General features: G+C 40.3%; 1 protein-coding gene across 4 annotated transcripts in view; it reads right to left on the reverse strand.

The window, feature by feature from the left end:
* Positions 1–20,589, reverse strand: part of sgce (sarcoglycan, epsilon) — a 29,466-nt gene extending 8,877 nt beyond the window's left edge. For 2 of the 4 annotated variants that reach the window (XM_034161548.1, XM_034161549.1), the window contains exons 1-6: positions 20,289–20,588; positions 13,522–13,632; positions 7,635–7,757; positions 6,855–7,012; positions 6,408–6,480; positions 1,741–1,939 (exon numbers count right to left, since the gene is read on the reverse strand). In XM_034161548.1, the coding sequence (XP_034017439.1) occupies positions 1,741–1,939; positions 6,408–6,480; positions 6,855–7,012; positions 7,635–7,757; positions 13,522–13,632; positions 20,289–20,325 (701 nt within the window). In that variant the 5' untranslated portion in view covers positions 20,326–20,588. Of the gene's footprint in view, positions 1–1,740; positions 1,940–6,407; positions 6,481–6,854; positions 7,013–7,634; positions 7,758–13,521; positions 13,633–20,288 lie in introns of all 4 variants that reach the window. The other 2 variants (XM_034161547.1, XM_034161550.1) reach the window with 2 other exon arrangements.
* Between the last annotated feature and the right edge of the window lie 5,651 nt (positions 20,590–26,240).

Consider the following 26,240-nt stretch of genomic DNA (forward strand, 5'->3'; position numbering starts at 1 on the left):
TATGTTGGAGTTTTCAGCTTGGTTGGTTGATGGTATTGTAGTCACACGTAGCTCCAACTGTTCCCTGCGCAGGGAGTACTAAAATATGAGAGGACTCCCCAGTGGCACCAACGGGAATAATAAGAATAAGAAAAACTTTAATTTATTAAGGAGACTGTTTTGCCAGAGTGCCAAAATGAGCTACCTTGCTTTTTTTTCTACAGTGAGGACAACATGTTTATGCATAATGACTGAAGATACTTGCACAAGTTGCTGACAGTATTGCACATAGCTCTGAGTAACTGAAAAACTCCGATCATTATGTATTCATTCTGCAGAAGGGGGAGGAGTTATACAGTCTGACTGCCACAGGTAGGGAGGACCTCCTGTGGCATTTTGCGGTGCACCTCGGTGACCTCAGTCCTTTGCTGAAGGTGCTCTGACATCACATCAGTGTGGCATGTAGGGGGTGGGAGGTGTTGTCACAAATGGTGAACAGTTTCCTCAGCATCCTCCTCTCCGACAAAAACTGAGTTAATCTGAATCAGTGTCCAAAAATATCAATTAAACAATCCTAAAAATCTATGGGGGTGACGGTGTAAGTATCAAGTATCTGCCAAGTATTGTTACTGAGTGAGTCCCAACCTCCAGACATCTGAAATGAAGCAAACAAACCCAGAAGGGGAAAATGTTGCAGTTCATCAAATGGCCACTTGAAGCTGCAAACAGGTGTTACTTCCCATAGAAGCCCATGTTAAAATGTCCAATTTTAGCGCGGGGGGCATCAAGGTCACCTCGAGTGACAGGTAGTGTGTATCAGTGAGCAGAGTCCAGAACCCTGCTATCAGAGACTGCTAGCAGTGGCTGCTAGCTGGTGTGGACTGACTGTTTCTGCCTTTTCTCAGCATTTTATCACAAATATCAGGGATAATGTGGCTCATTGTCAGGTTAATTGTCCTAACGGGCCATGAGAGAAAGAAGACCTGAAAGTTCAGCTACAATTTTCCAGAAGGTACATCTGAGATGCAAGCCTAGATTTGATGTTTTGGTGAAAGAAAACCCTCCTCTATACCACTTCATCATGAAGCTGGAACATGCACTATGCACAGTTTCTCCAATCAGAGCCACATAATCCTATAATGTCTTCTGGGTTGTCTTGGTGGCTTTCCTCACTCTTTTTCTTCTTGCACAGTCACTCAGTTTTTGAGAACTGTCTACTCCACACAGATTTACCATAGAGTGCCATACTGTTTGTATGTCTTCATAATTGATGTAAATAAAGTCCGAGACATATTTAGTGACTTGGAAATGTTCATGTATCCATCCCGACTTGTCTGAAGAAAACGGACAAAAACCTGATTATTTACAGGTATTATACCAAAGTGGCTCATTACTTATGTAACCCATCATCTTGGCTTTTATATTTTTAGTTAATTTATATCAAGTTGTGGAGATCTGCTTTGAGTTTGAGTTTAAAGAAGATAATTTTAGATAGACATTTTTATGTTGAGAAGCCTGATTTACTTTTTGTATTTGAAATGGCATAAAAAAATTAAAATGTGTGAAATATCAAGAGGACCAATACTTTTGGAGGGTGCTGTAGTCTGTGGTCCACTCACACAGAGAGTGACGCCAACATGATCATTTGCACGAGTCAGGTTAAAAGGTCAAACGTAAATGTAACACAGTTTGAGTTGTAACCGGATCAGATTTACATCAGCTCCAAAGATCAAGGATGCATCCAATTCCGTATACGCTCACCCCTCTTTGAGGTTGTTGATGGGCAGAGGCACGCGGCCTCCGCGGTCCAGCGCTGAGGTGATGTTGATGGCGTTGAGGCGCTCTGGCTGCCATACGTTCTTCACCGCACCCAGGAAGTCGCCCAGCACCTCGCTGGCCAGCATCTCCTCCACGTTCATGTTTTTGATGTAGAACTCCGCCTGGTAGGGCAGCGGGAATTCTGCACGTACGGAGGAAGAGGAACCAGGTCGTGAGTGAGGAAGCTGTACAGTTTCTCGATCTTGCAGGAACGTGAGACTGGTCTGCAGCTTCTGAGGCCAGTTGGCATCACAATATACAGACAGCATTCGTCACGTTAGCGACGGGAACATCTGCCCCGCATTCAGATTTTACAATGTGCACCATATCTGGTGCACAACATACAGATGCAGAAATGTGTAACATGTAAACTAACCCACCAGTACAAAAAGGAGCTGTTAACAATCTGAAGTGATCGTTTACAGTCACTCAAGGGACTGAAACAGTAAACGTAGAAACAAAACCAAAATTAAACTGTGGGGGGTTCTGCAGTAACAGGTGAGTAAAATACTGCTTTTGTAAAAAAAAATTCCACGTTAGTTTAAAGTATATTAACTGGGAAGACCAGATGAGGGTTGTTACTGAGTCCTGATCCAATTCCTGTATTTTGAGACAATACACTTGCACACTACAAATACATTAAAGGGGAGCTCTTGGGGTCTTACAACCAACAACTCTGTTCTCTGAGCCATCATTCCACTAAGCACCAAAACTAAATTAATGTCTGTATATTTTTGATTTAAAACACAAACACGGCAGCAGGGTAACCAGCTCATTACTATTAATGGGTGGGGCAATCAGAAAAACTCCTTCTTGTCGCCACAGAATAGGCAAAAACATCATTAAAAGTGTATCTTAGAACAGACAGGATCCATGCAGAGGTAAATGTGTGCATGCGTAACTCATTAAACGTAAAGAAACTTTTTAAAATGAGCTAACATACACTTATCAGCTAAACTTAGCTGCTGAGTGATTACAAGCCAACAGCTGAGGAGGGGCTTCTTCCGTAAGACCCGGCCGCTTTCTATTGGCCACATAACATTTGACCTTGGTTGACCTTGAAAGGTCAAACTCAAGAGCATAAATATTTAACGCAAACAGTTGGAGCCATTACAGATTACTGAATCACAGACAATTTGCATTTGTTTGTTTAAATTGGGCCTGCATTAATCTTTACTCGGCTACTTATTTAAACACTGATGCGTGCTCACCCACTTTAATTTATTATTAATTTATATGGCGCCAAATGATGACAAAGTCGCACCAAGGCGCTTCACATAATTCACAACAACACAAATTAATCTAAATTCAAAATTAAAAGCAAGAAAAGCACAGTTAAAAGATAAAACACAGTAGAATAAAAAAAAATTACAAAGCAAACACAAACAGATTAAAAAATTAATGATAAAACAGTCTAAAAAAGTGGGTCTTCAGTCTTGATTGAAAAATCTCCACCGTGTCAGACTGCCGAATAACAGCAGGTAGATCATTCCAAAGAGCCGGACCACGGTAGGAGAAGGCTCTATACCCCACAGACTTTTTGTTCATCCTCGGAACACACAGAAGCCCTGCACCCTGCGAACGCAAAGGCCTCGCAGGTACGTAGGGCTTAACCAAGTCCGCCAAGTAGGAAGGCGCCAGTCCATGAACAATTTTATAAACCAACAATAAAACTTTAAAATCCAATCTGGCAGAAACCGGTAGCCAATGAAGGGATGCCAGAATGGGAGTAATGTGGTCAAACCTTCTACTTTGTGTCAAAATTCTGGCAGCAGCATTCTGCACCAACTGAAGTCCTCGAATGCTAGACTGCGGCAGACCAGAAAATAAAGCATTACAATAATCCAATCTAGAAGAGACAAATGCGTGAATCAGAGTCTCAGCATCAGCCATAGACAGGATGGGGCGAATCTTTGCTATATTTCTCAGATGAAAGAAAGCAGTCCTCGTAATGTCCCTAATGTGGAGGTCAAAGGACAACGTAGGATCAAAGATTACCCCAAGGTTCCTCACTTTGTCAGTATGATGTATAACACATGAACCTAGGCTAAGCGCCAGCTGATCAAATTGGTGCCGATGTCTTGCTGGGCCAAGAACCATCATTTCAGTCTTATCAGAGTTCAAAAGTAGAAAGTTGCTAGACATCCAACTTCTCACTGCTGCAAGACAGTCCTGTAAAGATTTTATGCGGACAGGATTTCCAGCAGCTATCGGCATATACAACTGAGTATCATCAGCATAACAATGAAAAGCAACCCCGAAACACCGCAAAAATGTTCCCAAGGGGTGCCATATACAGGGAAAAAAGCAAGGGATCCCTGCGGAACCCCGAACTTCATGCCCTTAAAGTCAGAGGTAGTGTCATTGCACAAAACACAATGGGAACAACCAGACAGATAAGACGTCAGCCACACAAGAGCAGTTCCAGTAATCCCGAAAGTTTTCTAGCCTACCAAGTAGAATATGATGATCAACTGTGTCAAACGCAGCACTGAGATCCAACAACACCAATGCTGTAGTAGTATCCGAGTCCATTGCTCGCAGAAGATCATTAACTACTTTAATAAGTGCTGTTTCTGTGGAGTGATGTCTTCTAAAAGCAGACTGCAGTGGCTCAAAAAGGTCATTCTCAGTAAGATAGTCCACAAGCTGCCGTGAAACCACCTTTTCCAGAATTTTAGAGCAGAATGACAGATTTGATATTGGCCTATAATTTTTCAATTCACCAGGATCAAGATTAGATTTCTTGAGTAGTGGTTTAACCACTGCAGATTTAAAACAATTTGGAACAGATCCAGAGTTTAAAGAAAGGTTAACAATTTCCAGCACAGTCGGCCCAAGAATGGGCCAAAGATCCTTAAACAATTTTGTTGGTATAGGATCAAATAAACAAGTTGTGCTTCTAGTAGACATCACGAGTTTCGTCAGCACACCTTGTGAGATACTGTTAAATTCCGTGAATCTAGGTAGCACCTCAGTAGTAGTCCCCAGCTCAGTAGCTGGATACAATGATTCAACCAAAGTATGCTGAGATGTGCTCAACCTAATATCTTCTATTTTCTTTTCGAAATAGTCCAGAAAGTCCTGTGCTGAAAAAGGAGAATGACCAACAGGTGGCTGTCCATGAATAAGAAATGCCACCGTATCAAAGAAGAACTTTGAGTTATGCTTGTTTTTGTTGATCAATTCAGAATAATACGCCTGCTTCGTAGCCAATAAAGCATGCTTATAATCTAAAATAGCTTCACGCCACGCAAGGTGAAACACCTCTAGTTTGGAACTACGCCATTTCCGTTCCAACCCTCTAGCCTTCTTCCTAAGGTCACGCAAATAACTACTGAACCAGGGTGTCTGTGCTTTGGGAAGGCGTGGCTTTAATAGAGGAGGCGCAATCTTATCAAGTGTGGTTTTTAGCACTAAATTCAGGCTATCTGCAAGACTGTCTACTGACTGAAATTTCATCAAGCTTGAAGTTAGGATTTCAGGTAGTCTTGCTTCGAGTTCAGTCAAAGTTGAAGGTTTAATTTGTCGCCGCAATGATAGGCAAGGTTGTTGCTCCACTAAACGCGGCAGCGTAATTGTAAACCTAATAAGCGAGTGGTCAGAGACCACTGATGCAAGAGGCAAGATGTCGATATTTGTGACAGCAAGGCCACGTGCAAGAACCAAATCCAGAGTATTACCACTGATATGCATTGAACCATGAACGAACTGCTGAAATTCTAATGCATCCATGATTTCCATAAATGATTTACTGAGGGGATCAGAGAGCTTATTTATATGAATGTTAACGTCACCATAATCAAATGTTGTCTACACTAGTTGAAAGACTAGAGATGAACGTGCCAAATTCATCTAAAAAATCAGAATATGGGCCAGGAGGCCTGTAGACAGTGACAATATAACATAGCTGATTTCCAGTTTTATGACCCTGACAGTACTTAGCATCATGGGCATAACGGAGAATCAGATGCTCGAATGAATTATATTTCTGACCCCCAACAGTTACTAAAGTAACCTGGATTTATAAATAAAAGCAACACCCCCGCCTTTCTTCACATCACGTGAAACGTTACTAAAAGTGTACTCCGGTGGGCAGGCCTCATTCAGAGGAAGGACTGCTGTGGATTTAATCCAGGTTTCACATAATCCAAGCATATCCAGACGATGATCCACAATTAAGTCATTCACCAGCAATGACTTCAGAGACAATGATCTGATGTTAATGAGACCCAAACTAAGGATCTCGGTGGGATCAGCAGGTTTAATGAGGTCATGCGGAAGTTCTGCTCCTCAGCAGCCAGTGACGCAGTGTGTTTCAACGGCCGGAGGAGCTCAGGTGAAACGCCACGTCTAAGAGCCCGCAGACGACAGCACCGGCGTAAAAACTCAGCAGCCCGGCGAGAGGCAGCAGCGGGAAGCTGCGGCACAAACGGGCACAGCTTTAGCGGAGCTGGTCCGGCCACTTGCACTTTAATACTGTTCATAACTACAACATTACAGACTGAGTAAAGCCAGACATTACACTCACTCCTGGACGTGCCTTTAGATATAGTCAGGGAATTTACCCTGTGATTGCTGAGCTAAGATCACATCCTCGTGCCGCTTACCTTCTGTGGCCATGATGTTTATAACCAAGTTGTGCCGTGCCGTTTCAAAAGTACGTCTATTATAGGCCGTTATCTGTAACACACGCAAAGGAGAAAGTTTAAACCCAGATCAATGAAGATTACATGGCAAAGGCTCTCTGCACAATGCTGACCAGGATACAAGATACATTAGCTGGAAAGGACGAATGCTTCCAAGAAAACCTTAGTTCTTACATTCTTAGGCTTTTTTACCACCAGGGAACAGGTTTGAGAGCCTATTGGTGAAACTTGGTGGGATTGAGTGAACCTGCTCACATCCCCCCAGTTTGGAGCAGGATCACTGTAATCATTGGGGGGGGGGGGGTGGGGGGGGGTCTCCATTCATGCTGTGTACCAACGTTTCACCAAGAACAGGACCTGTTCCCCGTTGGTGGCAAAGGCCTACCTGACCGTCCTCCCACCGCCCACCTCTATGACAGTAGGTTTGCCAACATGTTCTGCAGTGGGGGAGCCGTAGAGTACTCCGTCACTGTGAGGAGTCCTCTGGATGTAGCGCAGCCAGCCCGGCCTGTCGGGGTAGCCCATTAGGTTGGTGTTGAACGTGATTGGGTCATTGCTGGCATCGCCTGTAAGTAGAGCACTCATTAGTTACAGTCGACATGGACGTAGTACCAACAGCACTGGAAACATTTTGCGTGTCGCCAATACACGGACATTGACAGCATGTGCTCAACTAACTGCAAACTGAATAGCTGTTTAACCGTTACTTAGCTAACTAGTCAAGTAATCAAACACCTGAACGCCATAACTTCAGGCAATTTCTGCTACAAACAGAAATGTTCAATATTTTAATCCCAGTCCAAGAGGATGCTTGATTTCTTGTTAAATCAGGTCTCGAATTCTAAAAAGGTGGGAAAACTTTGCCCTTTTGATTTTGCTAATGTTGGTGCACCACAATGACACTGTGTCACAATAAAAGTCTTTACCCACTGTGCATCTGTCACTGCTTTGGCATTAAAATGCCTTTATTGTGAAGTATATTAAGCACGGCAAGTTATCAGCGTTACACTTAACTTACTGCTTGCAGCGACAGACACCGGCAAATGGTACAATAGTAGGAAACTGCATTTTAAGTGGGTGTACAAAAATCCCAGTGCTTTCTTGGAGGGTATAACACATGCATGTGTATCGTACAGACTACATCACCAACTACAAAGTAATTCAAAGGAAAATATGAGGATGTTGTACCAGACTTCGGGTAAGGCGGAAACTCTCCTTTGAAGTATTCTCTCTCCAGAACATGGACAAAGAGCACTCCTGCAGATGGGTAGACATTACGGTCCGCGTGCGACCTTGACATGATGGTGATCACTGAAGGACAGACAAAGAAAATGCAGAGAATTTATTCTTGAAACAAATACATTTCCTGCTGTTGTGTTTAATTTTTCCTTCATCATTAGTGCAAGCAGCAGGGGTGCCGAAAAGAGGAGAATGAGGAGAAGGACTCTAGGGGCCCATGACTGATGGGGGCCCAGATAGGCCCCTAATACAATTATAATACTGACAAAATAATATGGGGGCGGGGGGGTGGCCCAGTAAGATTTTTTTCATGGGGCCCAAAATCCCTAGTGGAGCCCCTGGCTGCTTGACAGATAAAAAAGAAAAAACTGCAGAGGTCTGGGTGACTAGTGCCAGCTAACCTACTTACACCTCAACTATCTGGTCCTGGTTGTAATGACAGACCATGTGAATCGTGTAAAACTTAATTCTGATGGCAATGATTGCGAAAAATGCAAAACTTCCTTCTACAATTAAAAAATGTGTTCAACTGTGATTTCAACATCGTCTCTTCAACTGATCAATTTTACTTACCAGTTATTAAAATTGCCTTTGCGTCAAAGGTTAAAAACAGGGATTTCTTGTTATTTTATGGAAGAAGTTAAATGGGATTAATCAGAAGCTTGTGGTCACTGAGTAATTTCAGAGCAAAGTCTGTTCTAAAGCCAGTTTACTGAGGACCAGAGCGTGGATGATTTTGTGGCTTTTAACCGCTGTTACGGTAACAATGTTTGCTTCCAACTACGATTTCCAATAGATCTGATAGAAAAAGAAATTTTTACCACTTTATAGCTTATATATGTTGGGATATTTTATCAATTTATATAATAACTACTTTTTCTAACAAAATATTTGAATGCAAAGTTGGAAGTTATGGGAAGATTTTATGATTTAACTGTAAATTAAAGGATAGTCAACTAATCAACAAATAGTAAATGGAGTCATTTAAAAGTAAATTCATTAAAAAAAAATGTTCAGGTGAATACAAAAATCATGGTTAGATGCCCTAATGCACATATGGACCAGCATATTAATATGCATATTATATATATTAATTTATGCATATTAATTACGCATATTGCTTTCACAGGGTCGCTGTGTGAGTACTTTTTATGTTACCTGGCTGGTTAGACAGCAGCACTGCTGTGAAGAAAGTGTTAAAAACAGCCATTTCAAAAGGCAAAAGATGTAATCAGATCTTATTTTCTGCACAGATTTTATTTTGTGCAAATGTTAAAATTAACAAGACTTTACACAGTAGAAGACTGGAAATGATTTGTTCACTTCTCAAAATTTCATGAAGCCATTTCTCATCCCAACCCCCTCTCACTGGGTGGGCGCTTGATTTTAATCACCGCGGGAGACATGAGTGTGCAATGCAAATGAGGAGGAGGAGGAGAGCGATGAAGAAAAGAAACAGAAATAAAGGAGTGTGAAGTGTTCTCGCCTGCAGCAGATGCATTAAACAGCTGGTGGAAGGTTTGGGAACGCTGCACGTTTGCATGTGCCACCCTGTTGGCAAAACTCTGTTATTGGTTTTCACCATTTTAGCTCCTGCTTCCTGCCCTCCTTATCTGCAAAATCAATTTCAGATCATAATATAAAGAGTGTCTTGAGGACTGTGTGTTAACCTCTGTTCTTTTGAAGGAGAGCTTATGCTGAAGCGAGAAACACAGTATATTTTTACGCCTGATCAGAAAGTGTTATCTGCACAAAGGACTTGAAGATGACTATGTGAGCAGTAACTGCAGCATTAAGTACTGGTCACAACCTGTGGTCTGAGAACACTGGGAAGCTGTTGTAAAGTGGGTGACATCTGTGGCCCCTCTAGCACACATTGCAAAGGCCATATGTGCAAATTCCCAGAGCGTCCGGTCACAGTTTGACTCAATCAGTATCATTTAGTGCCCAATCGGTGTTACCTTTTAGTCAGGTGGACTGGTGATACAGCTCACACTTAATGTTAATGTGTGGATAAAAGCACCATTTATTTTATTTTTTGGTGTGATGCTTCCTTTGGTCTGTCGAGCAATTTTTTACCATAGAAACCCTCCAAGTTCCTGGATATCACTTTACAATGCAGAAAAAATATTTCTATTCATCAGAATAAGATCTGGGCCCGTATCTGTGAAGCAACTCAACGTCCTCTCAAAGAGCTCCTATACTTAGCCTACAATTTCCTGGCCAAGGAATCTTAGTCTCAGAGCGAGCCAGCAGGTGTCTGGGAGCAAGTCTAAGGAAGGAGGGGACAGAAACTCCTATCATAAGCCTGGTTCAACACGACAGGATTTAAAATTATCTTTAGGTTTCCATAACCTGAGAGACCACACACGTGAAGAAAAAAAAAAATCATAGATCTAACAGGTTTGGTCGTACAGTGTGTCTTGTTCGGCCGGACAACAACACCACACACAACAGATTCACACACTAACATTCCTAGCTTAGACAGGAAATCTCGCAAAATCTCTTGAGATAAAATGTGACTTCAAAGTAAACAAACGGAGATACTTTGTGGACTATTTAAAACAGAGGGAAAAAAACAATACAAAAAGAAAAAGAAAAGGCGTTCTTTAAAGGAGTGAAGACAGCATGACCAACGGACTTTCTGGTAAGTCAGAACAGCTTTTTTGATTTTATTTTCTGCTCCGTACATCCGTCACATCACTTTCTGATTGGCTGCACGTCACATTCAGCAGGCTGCGTGCTCATTTGTGGTTGGAGGACACAATACACACTGCAATATCGGGCCAAGACAATCCAACATGTTGAATATCCATGATTTGCGATCGGAGTGCTCCTGACGTCCTTCTGAGCAGATCAGAGTGCTCTTAACACACCACACACGGCAGGAATATCTGATAAGATTATCTTTAGCGTCATCATTATTGTTGGGGCGTCCTTAAGATTGTTGAAAGGGGAAGATCGGGTCCGATATCGGCCTAATTATCCTGCTGTGTGAACCAGGCCTTAGCCTTCTTAAAAGTCCTCCTCCCTCCTCTTACCAATTTGGCACCTTAGGAGCTCTCTTAAGGCCTAAGGTGCTTTGCGGACAACTTTCATCTTACCAAGGGAAAATTCTAAGAAATCTCTAAGAAATCAAAGAATTCTCAGATTTTTCTTAGAATAACGTGACTAGGAGCTATTTTTAAGCCTTGGGCTGCTTCATGGATACAAGTCCAGATCATTTACCAAATTTGAAATTTTGATGCATCTGGACCCGACGTTGACACTGTTGAAGCTCCAGCAGATGTTACATGATTAAGACTGTACAAATTAAACACCAAATGATTCCACTCGTGTTAGCATTGTCTGATGTTCCTTCCAAGTAAAAATGTGTGGATGTTAAAAAGATAAAATGATGTTAAAATGCAGAGGTGGGCATGAAGGGCCAAGAAGGTGCAGGTTTTTGTTGTTACCCATCACTTCAGTAGGTGATTTCACTGTGATCTGGACTTTTAAACTGACTAGAGGAATACATCAGCAATTCATCACTTGCTGAGATTCTCAGTTGCAACGAAGACCTGCACCATCTTGACCCTTAATGGCACACTTTTACCCACACCTGTTTAAATGGGTTCATGGTTGCTTCAAAAATGGTATTTACTCATCTCAGCACTGACATCATGACTATGGGTCCCTTTGCCTTTGAGATGGAGAGATGCCTGGGAAAATCTCATGGCGTCACAGCGTCAATGGACAGAGGAGTTTGGGTGATGTAGATATCCACACATTAGTTTCCCTGGAACTTGATTTCTGTTATCCCTCCATCGGGCATAATGAGGTATATTTGGCTGTCTCGGGTACAGCATTCCTGTTATAAGTTAATATATGTTGTGTCAATCTGGCATTGTGTCCCATCTTGATAGAATGGCCACAGCAAGGGGCCACCTCACTGAGTCTGGTCTGCTTGAGCTTTCTTCCTTTAAAAAAAAAAAAAAAAAAAAAAAGTGGTTAAGGAGTTTTTGTTGATACTGTTGGAAATTTACTTGCTCATGAGAGGGTTAAGTTCTAGACTTACTTGTATGTAATGTTTTAAGATGATTTATGCTGTCATTTGGTGTTATATTTAAAAAATATATACTGACAATAATTTCATAGGCAGTGAAAAGGCAAAATTGCTAAAATTAAACCAATTAATAGTCCTATAATAATGTTCAGATCCAACAGCTTTTAAAGTTTTTGAAGCCATCTATTACTCTAACAGTCATAAATAGTGACTCTATGAGATTTACATATTTCATAAATATTCTTGCCATTGGGTGGCGCTTTTTCTATGGGGCCACCTACATGGAAATTACATGTTAGAATCTAACATACAAAGTGCTTTTATGAACCGGGTAATACTAATTTCCCTTTAAGCCACTTGCCCATTTCAAGTACAGACCGTGGTGAACATCAGATCATGACTAATCCATCCTCTCTTTATGCTGTAACATGACATCCAAGATCCAGGTTATTCCAAAACCAAGAATACCCCCCTCACTCAGTTACACCACACTGATGGCGCGTTCACTGCCAACTCCAGTTAAAAATCTGTGTCTTGTCTACAGCTGACACAAAAGCAAGACCAGATGGCCTGGTGTCACCTGATGTGGACTACAAAAATGACTTCCGGGAGTTGAAATGTATTTTATAGCCTATCAACGCTAAAGCCTTTGCAAAACAACACACAGATCTAAAGTACACTACTGGCAAGTCTACTGTGCCTCATCATGACCACTTATAGAGTTAAGTAAAGATCAGTGGCGATGCCAGAGTAGGGCTCTGCCAACAGAATCAGATCTGCTTATTTGTGCCGACCTGATTTTTTGCCAGGTCTTCTCGAGATGACAAACTGCAGCGCTCCTACAGTGCATAATACATCACCAATTAAAGGTTAATACTAAACCATCCAGACTAAGCTGGAGGATAAACGGACAAAGAAGTGCTTTCCTGCAAAGATTATCCGTGATACTGCAGCAGTCAGATATTTTGTTTAATTTGCATGACATGCATGCATGACATGAGACATGACACATGCATGACATGAGACATGCATAAACTTCATAGCATGACACTAAAAGATCTGCCAACTGGTCTGAATGACTAACTAGATTTTATGCTTTTGTGGGCTGACCTTGAACTGGCTGAAGTCTCAGGAGGAACGCTTTAGTTAAAACTGCCATTGGCAAAAACACAAAACACACTGCTCAGTGCCTCTAATGGCCTGAGCCAGACGAAGCAAAGACACCCGCGGGATGCCCTTTATTTCTGTTGAATCAGCGACGTGTCTGCATGTCTTTCGTGTCAGGAGGAATGCTTGTGCTTCTTTGCTTAGCACTGAGGACGCAGCCGCAACAAGGAAAATGACTGAATCTAAGCTGTGGAGGTCATCCAGTGACTTTGAGCCTCTTCTGCTAAATACAGATGTGGAAGTGAAAGCACTTGGTGTCACAACAAGCAGATGATCTTTAGACGCCGCCAGGCAGCAAGCGACTAAGTTAGGCTTCTACGAAGGTGAGTTAACTTGCCTAAAACGCTACATGAGAAGCAGTTATCTGCAGCGTCAGATGTTAAACGCATTTTTTTCTTGACCAGATATAAGATTAATTTGACTTGAATGAATTTAGAGGAGACTTAAATGGACTAAGTTAATGTCAGAGTAAAACTAGGCCAGGTCTGTAGCACCACGACCCAGTAAAAACATTACAATGCCGCTATTAATGGGAAACCAGTTGAGCGTGTCACTGTGTTAGGACGGCGGGGAGGGGACAGCGGGATAAGACAAGAAGCGCACCACTGCACACTGGCCACTCACCATCTCTGTACAAGGCTGTTCTCTGCTTCAGACCCATAGCTCGCTCCATGTGGCTGTTTCTCTCATGCAAAGTGGTGCGTTTGGCACAACAGCCATGCACAATGCAAACTACTGGATCAGTGAATAGAACACATCAAAGTAAAAGCTTTGAGAGCATATTTCACCCATATTGGCTTCTCTTCATTGGCTCCCTGTTAATTCCAGAATAGAATTTAAAATTCTTCTTCTTACTTATAAGGTTTTGAATAATCAGGTCCCATCTCATCTTAGGGACCTCATAGTACCATATCACCCCAATAGAGTGCTTCGCTCTCAGACTGCAGGCTTACTTGTAGTTCCTAGGGTTTTTAAGAGTAGAATGCGAGGCAGAGCCTTCAGCTTTCAGGCTCCTCTCCTGTGGAACCAGCTCCCAATTCGGATCAGGGAGACAGACAACTTCTCTACTTTTAAGATTAGGCTTAAATCTTTCCTTTTTGAAAAAGCTTATAGTTAGAGCTGGATCAGGTGACCCTGAACCATCCCTTAGTTATGCTGCTATAGACTTAGACTGCTGGGGGGTTCCCATCATGCACCCAGTGTTTCTTTTTATTCACCTGTTTTTGCTCTGTATGCACCTCTCTGCATTTAATCATTAGTGATTGATCTCTGCTCTCTTCCACAGCATGTCTTTTTCCTGATTCTCTCCCCTCAGCCACAACCAGTCCCAGCAGAAGACTGCCCCTCCCTGAGCCTGGTTCTGCTGGAGGTTTCTTCCTGTTAAAAGGGAGTTTTCCTTCCCACTGTCACCAAGTGCTTGCTCATACAGGGTCGTTTTGACCGTTGGGGTTTTTCTGTAATTATTGCATGGCTTTTGCCTTACAATATAAAGCGCCTTTGGGCGACTGTTTGTTGTGATTTGGCGCTATATAAATAAAATTGATTTGATTTGATTTTCGCCAGCGACTCATTTAATCTGCATCAACACCAACGGTGGCTGCACCCGTGATGAGCAGCTGAGACAAGACTGTTGTTATATCATGAAAGGCAATTCATCACCACAAGGACCAAAGCCAAATTAATTTGGAATTCGGCATCTGTGTTAACAATGTTATTGCCTGTTTGTAGCCATAATATTTACAAAACTGCAAATTAATTAACATTACTTCTGTCCAAATGTATATTTCACTACAAACAGACTTGGATTCTTCCCAGTCCAGATCAACACCAAAAAATGTCATGAGATCTTCTACTCGATGAACTTGATAATTTCACCAAGTTCAGTGGAGATACGCTGGCTGGAAACTTTTTAAGAAATTGATGGAAATGTTGGGGAAAACAAATTTTGCCATGGCAGCATTGTGGATTAGTGGTTAGCACTGTTGCCTCACAACAATAAGGTCATGGGATCAATTCCCACCTGTGGCCTTTCTGTGTGGAGTTTGCATGTTCTCCCCGTGTTTGCTTGGGATTCCTCTGGGAGCTCCGGTTTCCTCCCACATTTAAAGACATGTCGGTTAGGTAAATTGTAAACTTTATAATTGCCCAGGTCTCCCTTGCAAAAGTGATCTTGATTTCAACCTGGTTAAATAAAGATTAAATTAAAATTAAATTATGTAAAACAAAGATTAAAAATGTATCCAAGAAAACTTAAAAATCTACATATAAATGTTCACACCAACATTAAATAGGTTTTTATGCTTACTAACATTTATACGTTCAAATGTTTTGAGAAACTAAAGTTTATTTAATGTAAAAGAAATTAATCAATATCACCCCGCTACTAATAGTAAAATTATTGGATTCTTTCTCTCTACAAAACTAATCAAATAATTTCACCACATTTTGTGGAGATGGGGAACACAATTTTAGGAAATTCAACAAAATGTCAAAAACATACCTTGTCTCCCTATGTCAAAGAAATAATGATCCATAATCCACATCTTGAGCCTGATAACTACTATAATTTTTTTTATGGGTTCTTCGTCTTTATACAAGTCCATAACATTGTATGAGGATCAGGTCAATACTTTTGTTAAAAATTAATAAAATGCCACATCTCACTGTAGCAAAGAGATGAATAAACCAGAATCTACATTTGGATCCCAATCAACACCCAAATTCAATGGGGTCTTCCTGTTAATAGGATTTGTAAATCCACCAGGATTTGTGGAGATTGGTTGAAAATCTTTATAATTTGATCTAAATACCAAAAACAACAAAATGGCCCATCTACCTCTGTCAAATAAATTAATAACCCAGAATCCACACGTAGATCATGATTTATTCCAAAATTACTGGGGTTCTTTCACCATGAATTGGATGCATCAGGAAAAATGATGTCAAGAAATATATCTTAATTTCAATAACATGCCTACTCTCAATAAGTCAAACAATGTAACAACCCACAATACACATCAGTATCCTGATCTATCTTCTTCTATCTGTATAAGGCAGACGTTTGCTGCATGGTTGGTTGGAACGCTTATAAGTCTGTAATTACAGGTTGTTAAAAAAATATTAAGCGCACCGCTGGACTCAGGCTATAAATAAACACTTATGTTGGCTGCTCGTGAGTGGAAAATCCATGTAATTTTCATGTACGCTGCAGTGACGTAAAAACTCAGATCTTGTTTTTCCCTAGAGTCTACAAAATTAGCCACTGAAATATTTAATATCCACTTATTAATCATTGGCTTATTTATTCTTGCCCTAGGCAAAGCCGGGTATCAGTGTGACTTAATACTAAAGTATGCGTTCTTCCTGTTTTTAAATCCATAAGTGTGTGGAGATCAGGTTTACGCTTTTAAAGCCAAATTATTAAAAAGAAGTGATAACATTAAATATTATGTCCTATGAAGCCTCCTTTGGGTTTGTCAAGCATTTTACACTACAAGCCCTCAGGTTTATGCATATCACTTAACAATGCAGAAAAATATTGCTATTCACAGGAATTATAAGGTCAGATCATTTACTAAATTTGAAATTTTGATGTACCCTACATTGACACTGTTGAAGTTCCAGTAGCTGATAAGTAGACTGATTGATTGACTGAATTTATTTTGAAAATAATGCACAAAATACATACATAATTACCCATTAAAATACATGGATAGCACAAGAAAGTGAAAAAAATGCTTGTTTCCATTATGGTCCGGCAAGAGATAAAAAAAAAAACAACTCAACAAAGGCAGTACCAAATCAATAATTATGACATATTATATAAAATAAAAAACATAAAGTAACATATAAGGTAACAATAATGCCATTATTTAAGATAAATAACAATGATACTAAAAATATTGATAAAATAAATAATACTAATTAACAATACTGTTACCTAAGTAATAAAAACAAAGTGTTAACAAAACGAAGAAAAATAGTAAAAAAAAAAAAAAGTAAAAAATGATAAATGCACTAAAATGGAATAAAAGGGCTACATTAGTAGTGTAAAAAAAAAAAAAAAAAATGAATGATTCGTCCTATGACAAAAAGATGAATAATCCAGATAACCCTAATCTGAATGAACACCAAAAACCTAAAAAGTTATTTCTGTTCACAGGACTAATAAGTAAACAATGATTCAAGAAGACTGGGTGAAGGTATCTTATAGTTTCATCTAAATGTCAAAAATCAACATCTCACTTTATTTAAAATAAAATAAAATAATAACAATAACTAGAAGCACTCCGCCAAGGCCATAGGGTCATTGACGTCACATGGAAAACCCTTTGGCAAAGAGACTTATTCCATGTCGTTTCACGCATCTACTGTCATGTTTCAGATTCAGTGGTTAACCCTCTGGGGTCCAAGGGCATTTTTTGGACAGTTCACTCGCCTGGCATAAATGTTTTATTATTGCTGTTAACAGCTCTCCCTACATCACACAAGTTTTATGTCTCTTTTTCAGGACAACCTGTACTTACAAAATATATATGCTATAGTTGTGTTTTATAAGTGTAATAAAGGTTTACAATCAGAAATAAGAAAGGAAAAAGTAAAGCGGAAATTTTTTTTCCACGCACATTTATTCAAAACACACAGCAAACTATAATAAACTAGTAACACATCACTCCTAAAAACAATCTTTGGTGTGTCACGTGAGGTGAATCTGCCCTACGATTGGATTTTGGAAAACCATGTGACAGTGAACCAATTTCGAATGGACACTCACATTGCTTACGTCATCACACAGCTTCTATGAGGAATACAAAGATGGTGGACGGTGGCTCGAAAGTCCGTGGCATTAACTTTTCAGCAAAATAAAAGTAAGTTTCGATCTCATATCATTAAAAAGTTATTTATAATTTAGTAAAGCTTGGTCTCAGCCGTCGTACGAGGTCTGTCAATAAAGCAACGGTCCTTTTTATTTTTTTCAAAAACTATATGGATTTCATTCATATGTTTTTACGTCAGACACACTTGAACCCTTGTGCGCATGCGTGAGTTTTTCCACGCCTGTCGGTGACGTCATTCGCCTGTGAGCACTCCTTGTGGGAGGAGTCGTCCAGCCCCTTGTCGGAATTCCTTTGTCTGAGAAGTTGCTGAGAGACTGGCGCGTTGTTTGATCAAATTTTTTTCTAAACCTGTGAGACACATCGAAGTGGACACGGTTCGAAAAATTAAGCTGGTTTTCAGTGAAAATTTTAACGGCTGATGAGAGATTTTGAGGTGATTCTGTCGCTTTAAGGACTTCCCACGGTGCGAGACGTCGCTCAGCGCTCTCAGCCGCCGTCGTCAGCCTGTTCAAGCTGAAAACCTCCACATTTCAGGCTCTATTGATCCAGGACGTCGTGAGAGAACAGAGAAGTTTCAGAAGAAGTCGGTTTCAGCATTTTATCCGGATATTCCACTGTTAAAGGAGATTTTTTTAATGAAAGACGTGCGGACGGGTCCATGCGGACGGGTCCATGCGGACGGGTCCGCGCGTCGGGACGCAGCCGACGCGGTGCGGCGGCACAGGAAAACACCTCCGTGTTGATAACCATTTGTAAAATCCAGGCGGCTTTTGATGGCTTTCAGTGGAGTGAGTATATGAGAAATTGTTTAACAGCAGGACATGTTCCAACTTGTCCTTAAGGCTTTCAACAGAGGTGTTTTTTCCTGTGGCGGAGCGTCGCGTCGGCTGCGTCCCGACGCGCGGACCCGTCCGCACGTCTTTCATTAAAAAAATCTCCTTTAACAGTGGAATATCCGGATAAAATGCTGAAACCGACTTCTTCTGAAACTTCTCTGTTCTCTCACGACGTCCTGGATCAATAGAGCCTGAAATGTGGAGGTTTTCAGCTTGAACAGGCTGACGACGGCGGCTGAGAGCGCTGCACGACGTCTCGCACCGTGGGAAGTCCTTAAAGCGACAGAATCACCTCAAAATCTCTCATCAGCCGTTAAAATTTTCACTGAAAACCAGCTTAATTTTTCGAACCGTGTCCACTTCGATGTGTCTCACAGGTTTAGAAAAAATTTTGATCAAACAACGCGCCAGTCTCTCAGCAACTTCTCAGACAAAGGAATTCTGACGAGGGGCTGGACGACTCCTCCCACAAGGAGTGCTCACAGGCGAATGACGTCACCGACAGGCGTGGAAAAACTCACGCATGCGCACAAGGGTTCAAGCGTGTCTGACATAAAAACATATGAATGAAATCCATATAGTTTTTGAAAAAAATAAAAAGGACCGTTACTTTATTGACAGACCTCATATATGACGGTGTCGGCCCCAGAGGGTTAAACCCTCTTCAGCAAATGTATTTATAAAGAGAAACTGCATGAACTACACGTTTTTTTTTATTTTCTAATAACAAGTTTATTCAATGAGGAGAAACATGCTAAATTACTGTTGTGTCATAACTTAATTTTTGTTCAGCCTTTGTGATCCGTCTTCGTGAAGTTACATGCAAAAATGTTGAAATTGGCCCTATCATGCAATGATAAAGAATCCTTAAAAAAAATTACTGGACCCAGATCGTGTTCTGGATCATTACCAAAATTTAATGACTTCTAAGTTAGGCCAAGATACACCCCTGGTAAAAATTTCATTGAAATCCGTTGAGAATTTTTTGAGTAATCCTGCTAACCAACCAACCAACCAACAAACAAACGGACACGACTGAAAACATAACAACCTTGGCGGAGGTAATAATAATAATAATAATACAGATTCTTCTGGCTCCGAAATGTAACAAGGTCTTCCTCTTGAAAAGTGATCATTTTTACAAAAGTGAAGGCGTGATCAGCCCTTTTTGCGTCAAAATGGCAATAAACAAACGCCGTATTCCATTTAGCTTTTCCAGATGTATTGTGCACGCTGCCTCTATAAGATGACCTTCTCCTACACTTAAATGGAACGCAGCAATCAATCATCATTACTGTTATTAGTGACTCATGATGTCAAGTGCAAATCTCTGCGGTCTATGAAAAAAAGTCATATTAGGATGTCATTGCACTTTTCACATGTAACTACGTAGTACTACTAGTTTTTGTCTCATATTCCTCCACATGTAAATATGAGTATATTTACACTGCGAGATATAATTAGCAAGGTAAGCATCCACGACAACACACTTGAGGGCGAAAAAATACGTTGCGTTTATCTAACCACATGAGGACTTACACACGACTTGACAGAGCTAAATTTAAATGTTGAAGGCACTCCCGAAGTCGTTTTTTCCTCCTCCTCCTCCTCTGCTTGGAAAAAATGAGTACTGGCATGCTAGCTCGCTAACTAGCCTGCTCACAAGCACCGTCGCGTCAAAATTCAATAACATTTTCGGACTTTAATCGATACATACCGGTGCCCAGCCATACTGCAACACCTGCAGCGGACATGCTTCATGTGATCCTCGTAAATCTCACATGAATAAATAAAATAGTTTTTTTTTTTTTCCTAGTCGCCTTTAACAGCGTTAAAAAGCATCCTGCAGCATTCCTTCCTCCGCCTCCTCCTTCCTTCACACTTCGTCTCATTGGACGAACATCTGGCTGAGGGAGGAAAAAAAAGGCTGCTCTCAAAATAATAATAATGAAAAAATAAGAATAAACGCATATTCCTCAACCAGACTCGTTGTTTATCTACTTTAACGACCATCTGATGTGTGTCTGACTCGTTCACGTCATACATATACATTAGGAGCTGCTGTAAGTCGTCTTACAGTTTCATTTAAAGGGGTTATCTTGTTTGAAATTGTTTTATTTCAACTTGCTAGACTTTAATATGGCTTGATTTTTACACTAAACACTACCAAAGACTCACTATTCATTGACTACATTTACAAGCTTTGTTCTTGTAATCGAAATTTAAGTCTGAAATGACAGATTTTAGATTTCTGTGACATATGAGATGGAAATCCTTATATGGACTCTTCCTTACCCTATGAGACATTCCCTCTGAACAGTCAGCCACACCCACAGAAATGAATCTAAAATTCCTGAGCAGCAGATTCATTCCATTTAAAGCAAAAGGCACACAAACGGATTGTTTCTTTGGGACCTGAAAATGGACAGATTGTTTTGTTTGTCAGTTTATTTTGATGCTTCACCTTAGTATCTATAATGTATTTGTGGCTAAATTTCTAATATCGCTTTGTAACTTAACTCATAACCTAAACCCACCCCCAAAATCGAAAAAAGTTGTGACATTATGGGGAAAAAAATAGTGATTTTTTTTTTCCATTTACTTTTGACTTTTATTACGACATAATAAAATCATTGTTTATTTATTTGTCTATCTGTTAGCAGAATGTCAAAACTACTGCATGGATGTTCACATAATTTTAACCACAGATAGATATCAGACAATGGAAGACTCCATTAAATTTTGGAGGTGACCTGGATCCAGATATAGATTCTAGATAAAGAATTCACTTTTTATAGGATTTGAAGGATTATGTAAAAAAAAAAAAAACAAATTTATGGATTCTCACCAAATTTGTACCACAGATACACATTGGGGCATGGAAAACGCCATTCAATTTTTGAGGTGATCCGGATCCGGATTCTGGCACAGGATTTCACTTTATAGGCTTTTAAGGATTACGTTAAAACAACTTCACAGATTCTCACCAAATTTGCACCATAGATGGTTTACCATTTTGTGAATTAAATATCAGATTGCAATATCTTGATCAGTCGGACCATTATTATTATTTTTCCAGTTCTTCATACATGTTACGCATCATTACAGGGTTGTCCTTGCATTTTAAGTTTAAACATTCTCCACACATCAGGGACAGATCAGGACTGCAGGCAGTCCAGTCCAGTACCTGTACTCTCTCCTTCCACAGCCATGCCTTTCGGGTGTACAGAATGTGGTTTTGCATTGTCTTGTTGAAAAATTTATAAAAATCCCTACCACAGATGTGTTGATGCTACCAATACAAAACTGTATCTTACCTTTGCCAAAAGCACTGAATCCAGTACCATGGCAGACCCTAGGTTTTGGGCTTGTTGCTGATCAGTCTGGATGGTCCTTTTCCAGCCCAGTTTCATGTTTTTTTTTCCTGTTCCCCTCATGAAATGAGTCACATTTTCGTGATGGAGTTTTTTTTTTACTGTTCCTAACCCTAACCCTAACCATACCTAACCCTCTTCCTTCTTCTAACCATAACCACCACAGACCTACATTTCATGCTTCCATCATGACAAACCATAGATTAATATACTTTTTGTGATGCCATCATGAAATGGCGTGAGATTGAGTTGTCCTTTTTGTATTTAGTCCAACACACACTCTATCCATTTCTTCCAAAAAAGATCTGGAATACTGATTCATCTGACCACAATGCAACCCCTGGCAAAAATTTGGGAATCACCGGCCTCAGAGGATGTTCATTCAGTTGTTTAATTTTGTAAAAAAAAAAAAAAAAAAAAAGCAGATCACAGACATGACACAAAACTAAAGTAATTTCAAATGACATCTTTCTGGCTTTAAGAAACACTATAAGAAATCAAGAAAAAAAATTGTGTCAGTCAGTAACGGTTACTTTTTCAGACCAAGCAGAGGGAAAAAAATATGGACTCACTCAATTCTGAGGAAAAAATTATGGAATGACCCTGTAAATTTTCATCCTCAAAACTAACACCTGCATCAAATCAGATCTGGTCGTTAGTCTGCATCTAAAAAGGAGTGATCACACCTTGGATAGCTGTTGCACCAAGTGGACTGACATGAATCATGGCTCCAACACGAGAGATGTCAATTAAAACAAAGGAGAGGATTATCAAACTCTTAAAAGAGGGTAAATCATCACGCAATGTTGCAAAAGATGTTGGTTGTTCACAGTCAGCTGTGTCTAAACTCTGGACCAAATACAAACAACATGGGAAGGTTGTTAAAGGCAACATACTGGTAGACCAAGGAAGACATCAAAGCGTCAAGACAGAAAACTTAAAGCAATATGTCTCAAAAATCGAAAATGCACAACAAAACAAATGAGGAACGAATGGGAGGAAACTGGAGTCAACGTCTGTGACCGAACTGTAAGAAACCTCCTAAAGGAAATGGGATTTACATACAGAAAAGCTAAACGAAAGCCATCATTAACACCTAAACAGAAAAAACAAGGTTACAATGGGCTAAGGAAAAGCAATCATGGACTGTGGATGACTGGATGAAAGTCATATTCAGTGATGAATCTCAAATCTGCATTGGGCAAGGTGATGATGCTGGAACCTTTGTTTGGTGCCGTTCCAATGAGATTTATAAAGATGACTGCCTGAAGAGAATATGTAAATTTCCACAGTCATTGATGATATGGGGCTGCATGTCAGGTAAAGGCACTGGGGAGATGGCTGTCATTACATCATCAATAAATGCACAAGTTTACGTTGATATTTTGGACACTTTTCTTATCCCATCAATTGAAAGGATGTTTGGGGATGATGAAATCATTTTTCAAGATGATAATGCATCTTGTCATAGAGCAAAAACTGTGAAAACATTCCTTGCAAAAAGACACATAGGGTCAATGTCATGGCCTGCAAATAGTCCAGATCTTATCCAATTGAAAATCTTTGGTGGAAGTTGAAGAAAATGGTCCATGACAAGGCTCCAACCTGCAAAGCTGATCTGGCAACAGCAATCACAGAAAGTTGGAGCCAGATTGGTGAATAGTACTGTTTGTCACTCATTAAGTCCATGCCTCAGAGACTACAAGCTGTTATAAAAGCCAGAGGTGGTGCAACAAAATACTAGTGATGTGTTGGAGCGTTGTTTTGTTTTTCATGATTCCATAATTTTTTCCTCAGAATTGAGTGATTCCATATTTTTTTCCCTCTGCTTGGTCTAAAAAAGTAACCGTTACTGACTGCCACAATTTTTTTTTTCTTGATTTCTTATAGTGTTTCTTAAAGCCAGAAAGTTGCCATTTGCAATGACTTCAGTTTTGTGTCATGTCTGTGATCTGCTTTTTTTCTACAAAATTAAACAACTGAATGAACATCCTCCGAGGCCGGTGATTCCATAATTTTTGCCAGGGGTTGTAGACATTTACACTATGTGCTGGGTGATGCTTCCAAGCCCAAACAAGTTGATGCTGTTTCTAGACAAGGCTAACACAAGGCTTCTTTTTTTCCACAGAAAAGTTTTAAGTAGAATGTGCACTCACACACACACACACACACACACACACACACACACACACACGCACGCACGCACGCACACACACACACACACACACACACACACACTCATCTTCAACCGCTTATCCAAGATCGGGTCGTGGGAGGCTACAGCCTATCCCAATAGTCTCAGGGTGTGAGGCAGGGGTGTGACAGGATGCTAGTCTGTCACAAAGTCACATATAGACAGACAAAACTCATTCACACACGCGCACTCACCTATGACCAATTTAGAGCCAGCAGTTCACCTAAGCTGCATGTCTTTGGAAGTGAGAGGAAGCCAGTGCACCTGGAGGTAACCCATGCAAACATAGGGAGAACATGGAAACACCACACAGAAAGGCCCATGCGGGAAGCAATCCCATACCCTTCTTACTGTGAGGCAACAGTACTGACCACTAATCCACCATGCCGTGCAGCATTTGTGCAGGTAGCTACATATTGTAGTGCTTGACAAAGGTTTCTCAAAGTAATTCCTTGCCCTTGTAGATATATCAGCTATTGATGAATGATGATTCTTGATGCAGTGCTGTCTGAGGGATTGATCACAGATAGGCTTGCACACTTGCTCTTTAAACACTAAAATTACTCCAGATTCCTTGAATCATTTGAACATATTATGCACTGTAGAGGGAATAATATGCAAATCCCTTCCAATATGTATTTGGAGAACATTGTTTTTATACATTTTAATTTTTTTTTTCATGCATTTGTTGGAGATCCTTTGCCCATCTTTCCACCTTAGAGACACCTTTTTGTGGATACTGCTTTTGTACCAAGTCATGATTACCATCACCTGTTGACTTACATATTAACAAATAAAACAAAGTTGATCACACCAAACATGAAATATGTTCATACGGTCTGCAATGAAATAGAAGTCAAAGTTGGGGGGGGTTGTATTTTCCATACCATCCCAACTTTATGATTTGGGGTTGTACATTACGGTATTTGATAATATACCTCTTATGACATATAACTTCTTGACTGCTGCTGTTGTTGTGTGTGTGTGTGCGCGCGTGCGAGCGTATTTGTTTCCTGTCTGAAGAGACAAAGCTGTGTGCAACATTTTCTTCTATAATTTGTCCATAGATGCCTTTTTAATTTTAGCACTTTAGATCCTTTATATTTTGGAATTATTAAAAAAAATTCCAAAAATGTCAAATTTTCAAAACTTTTTAGTACAAAATATTTGAATGCAAAGTGGAAGTTTTTGATAGAATTTATAGTTATGATTTACTTCAAAATTAACCAAAGAAATACAAAGTAATCAAAAATAATCAATAGACTAATAAAAAAAATTGATTAATTGATTAATCAAAAAAATAATTGAACAACTACAAAAATAATTGTTTTTTGCAGCTGTAATCTGACTAAAGCTGAGCCACCTGGTCACGCAGCAATCCTCACTATTTCATGGCTAGTCATCACACACACACACACACACACACACACACACATAAAACAGCCCCTTGGGCTTCACCTCCTAAACCCAGCTGTATAGAACGCAGTGACATTTTTGACTTGAATCTATTCAGGCCCCCTACAGAGTCGACAGATGGTCTTGTACGGCTCCTTTTCTTCCAGTCAGGCTTGTGTAGGGGCCCAGGAGGCCCTTCATTGACCTCTCAATGCTTACTTGATGTTAAATACCACTAACAGAGCATTTGACGGTGCAGGGAAGCATCACACTTCTAACATATCAGAAGTGTACCCACTGGTTTCTTTTTGATAAATGTATGTATGAAATGGGATTCACACCATCTTCTCTCATGATAAACATGAAGCCAGTCCATCTTCTTTGCCCTACGGTACACGCCGTCTGTGCACCTTTCTCTTATCCCCTTAAGATTATTTTTACGTTGCTTATGCAACATCTTCACATAGCTAATACTTGCGCTGGGTACAAATCTGTCACAGCAATCACTGTGCGGTCTGTGGATGAACCAGCATCCCCCAGTGATGGTGTTGATGGTGTGAACGCCATGGCGGCGCTTTGCTAAAGGGGTTTCTCTTGCTCCCGATTAGATGCAATTTCACATCTGGTGTCGATGTCAATACATTTTGCAATAACTTTTGATTTGCACAGTAATTGCCCTCAGTTTGCTCATTTTGAGCAGTGAGAT

The sequence above is a fragment of the Thalassophryne amazonica genome, chromosome 20, assembly GCF_902500255.1.
Source record: "Thalassophryne amazonica chromosome 20, fThaAma1.1, whole genome shotgun sequence".
In the NCBI taxonomy this organism is placed as follows: domain Eukaryota; kingdom Metazoa; phylum Chordata; class Actinopteri; order Batrachoidiformes; family Batrachoididae; genus Thalassophryne; species Thalassophryne amazonica.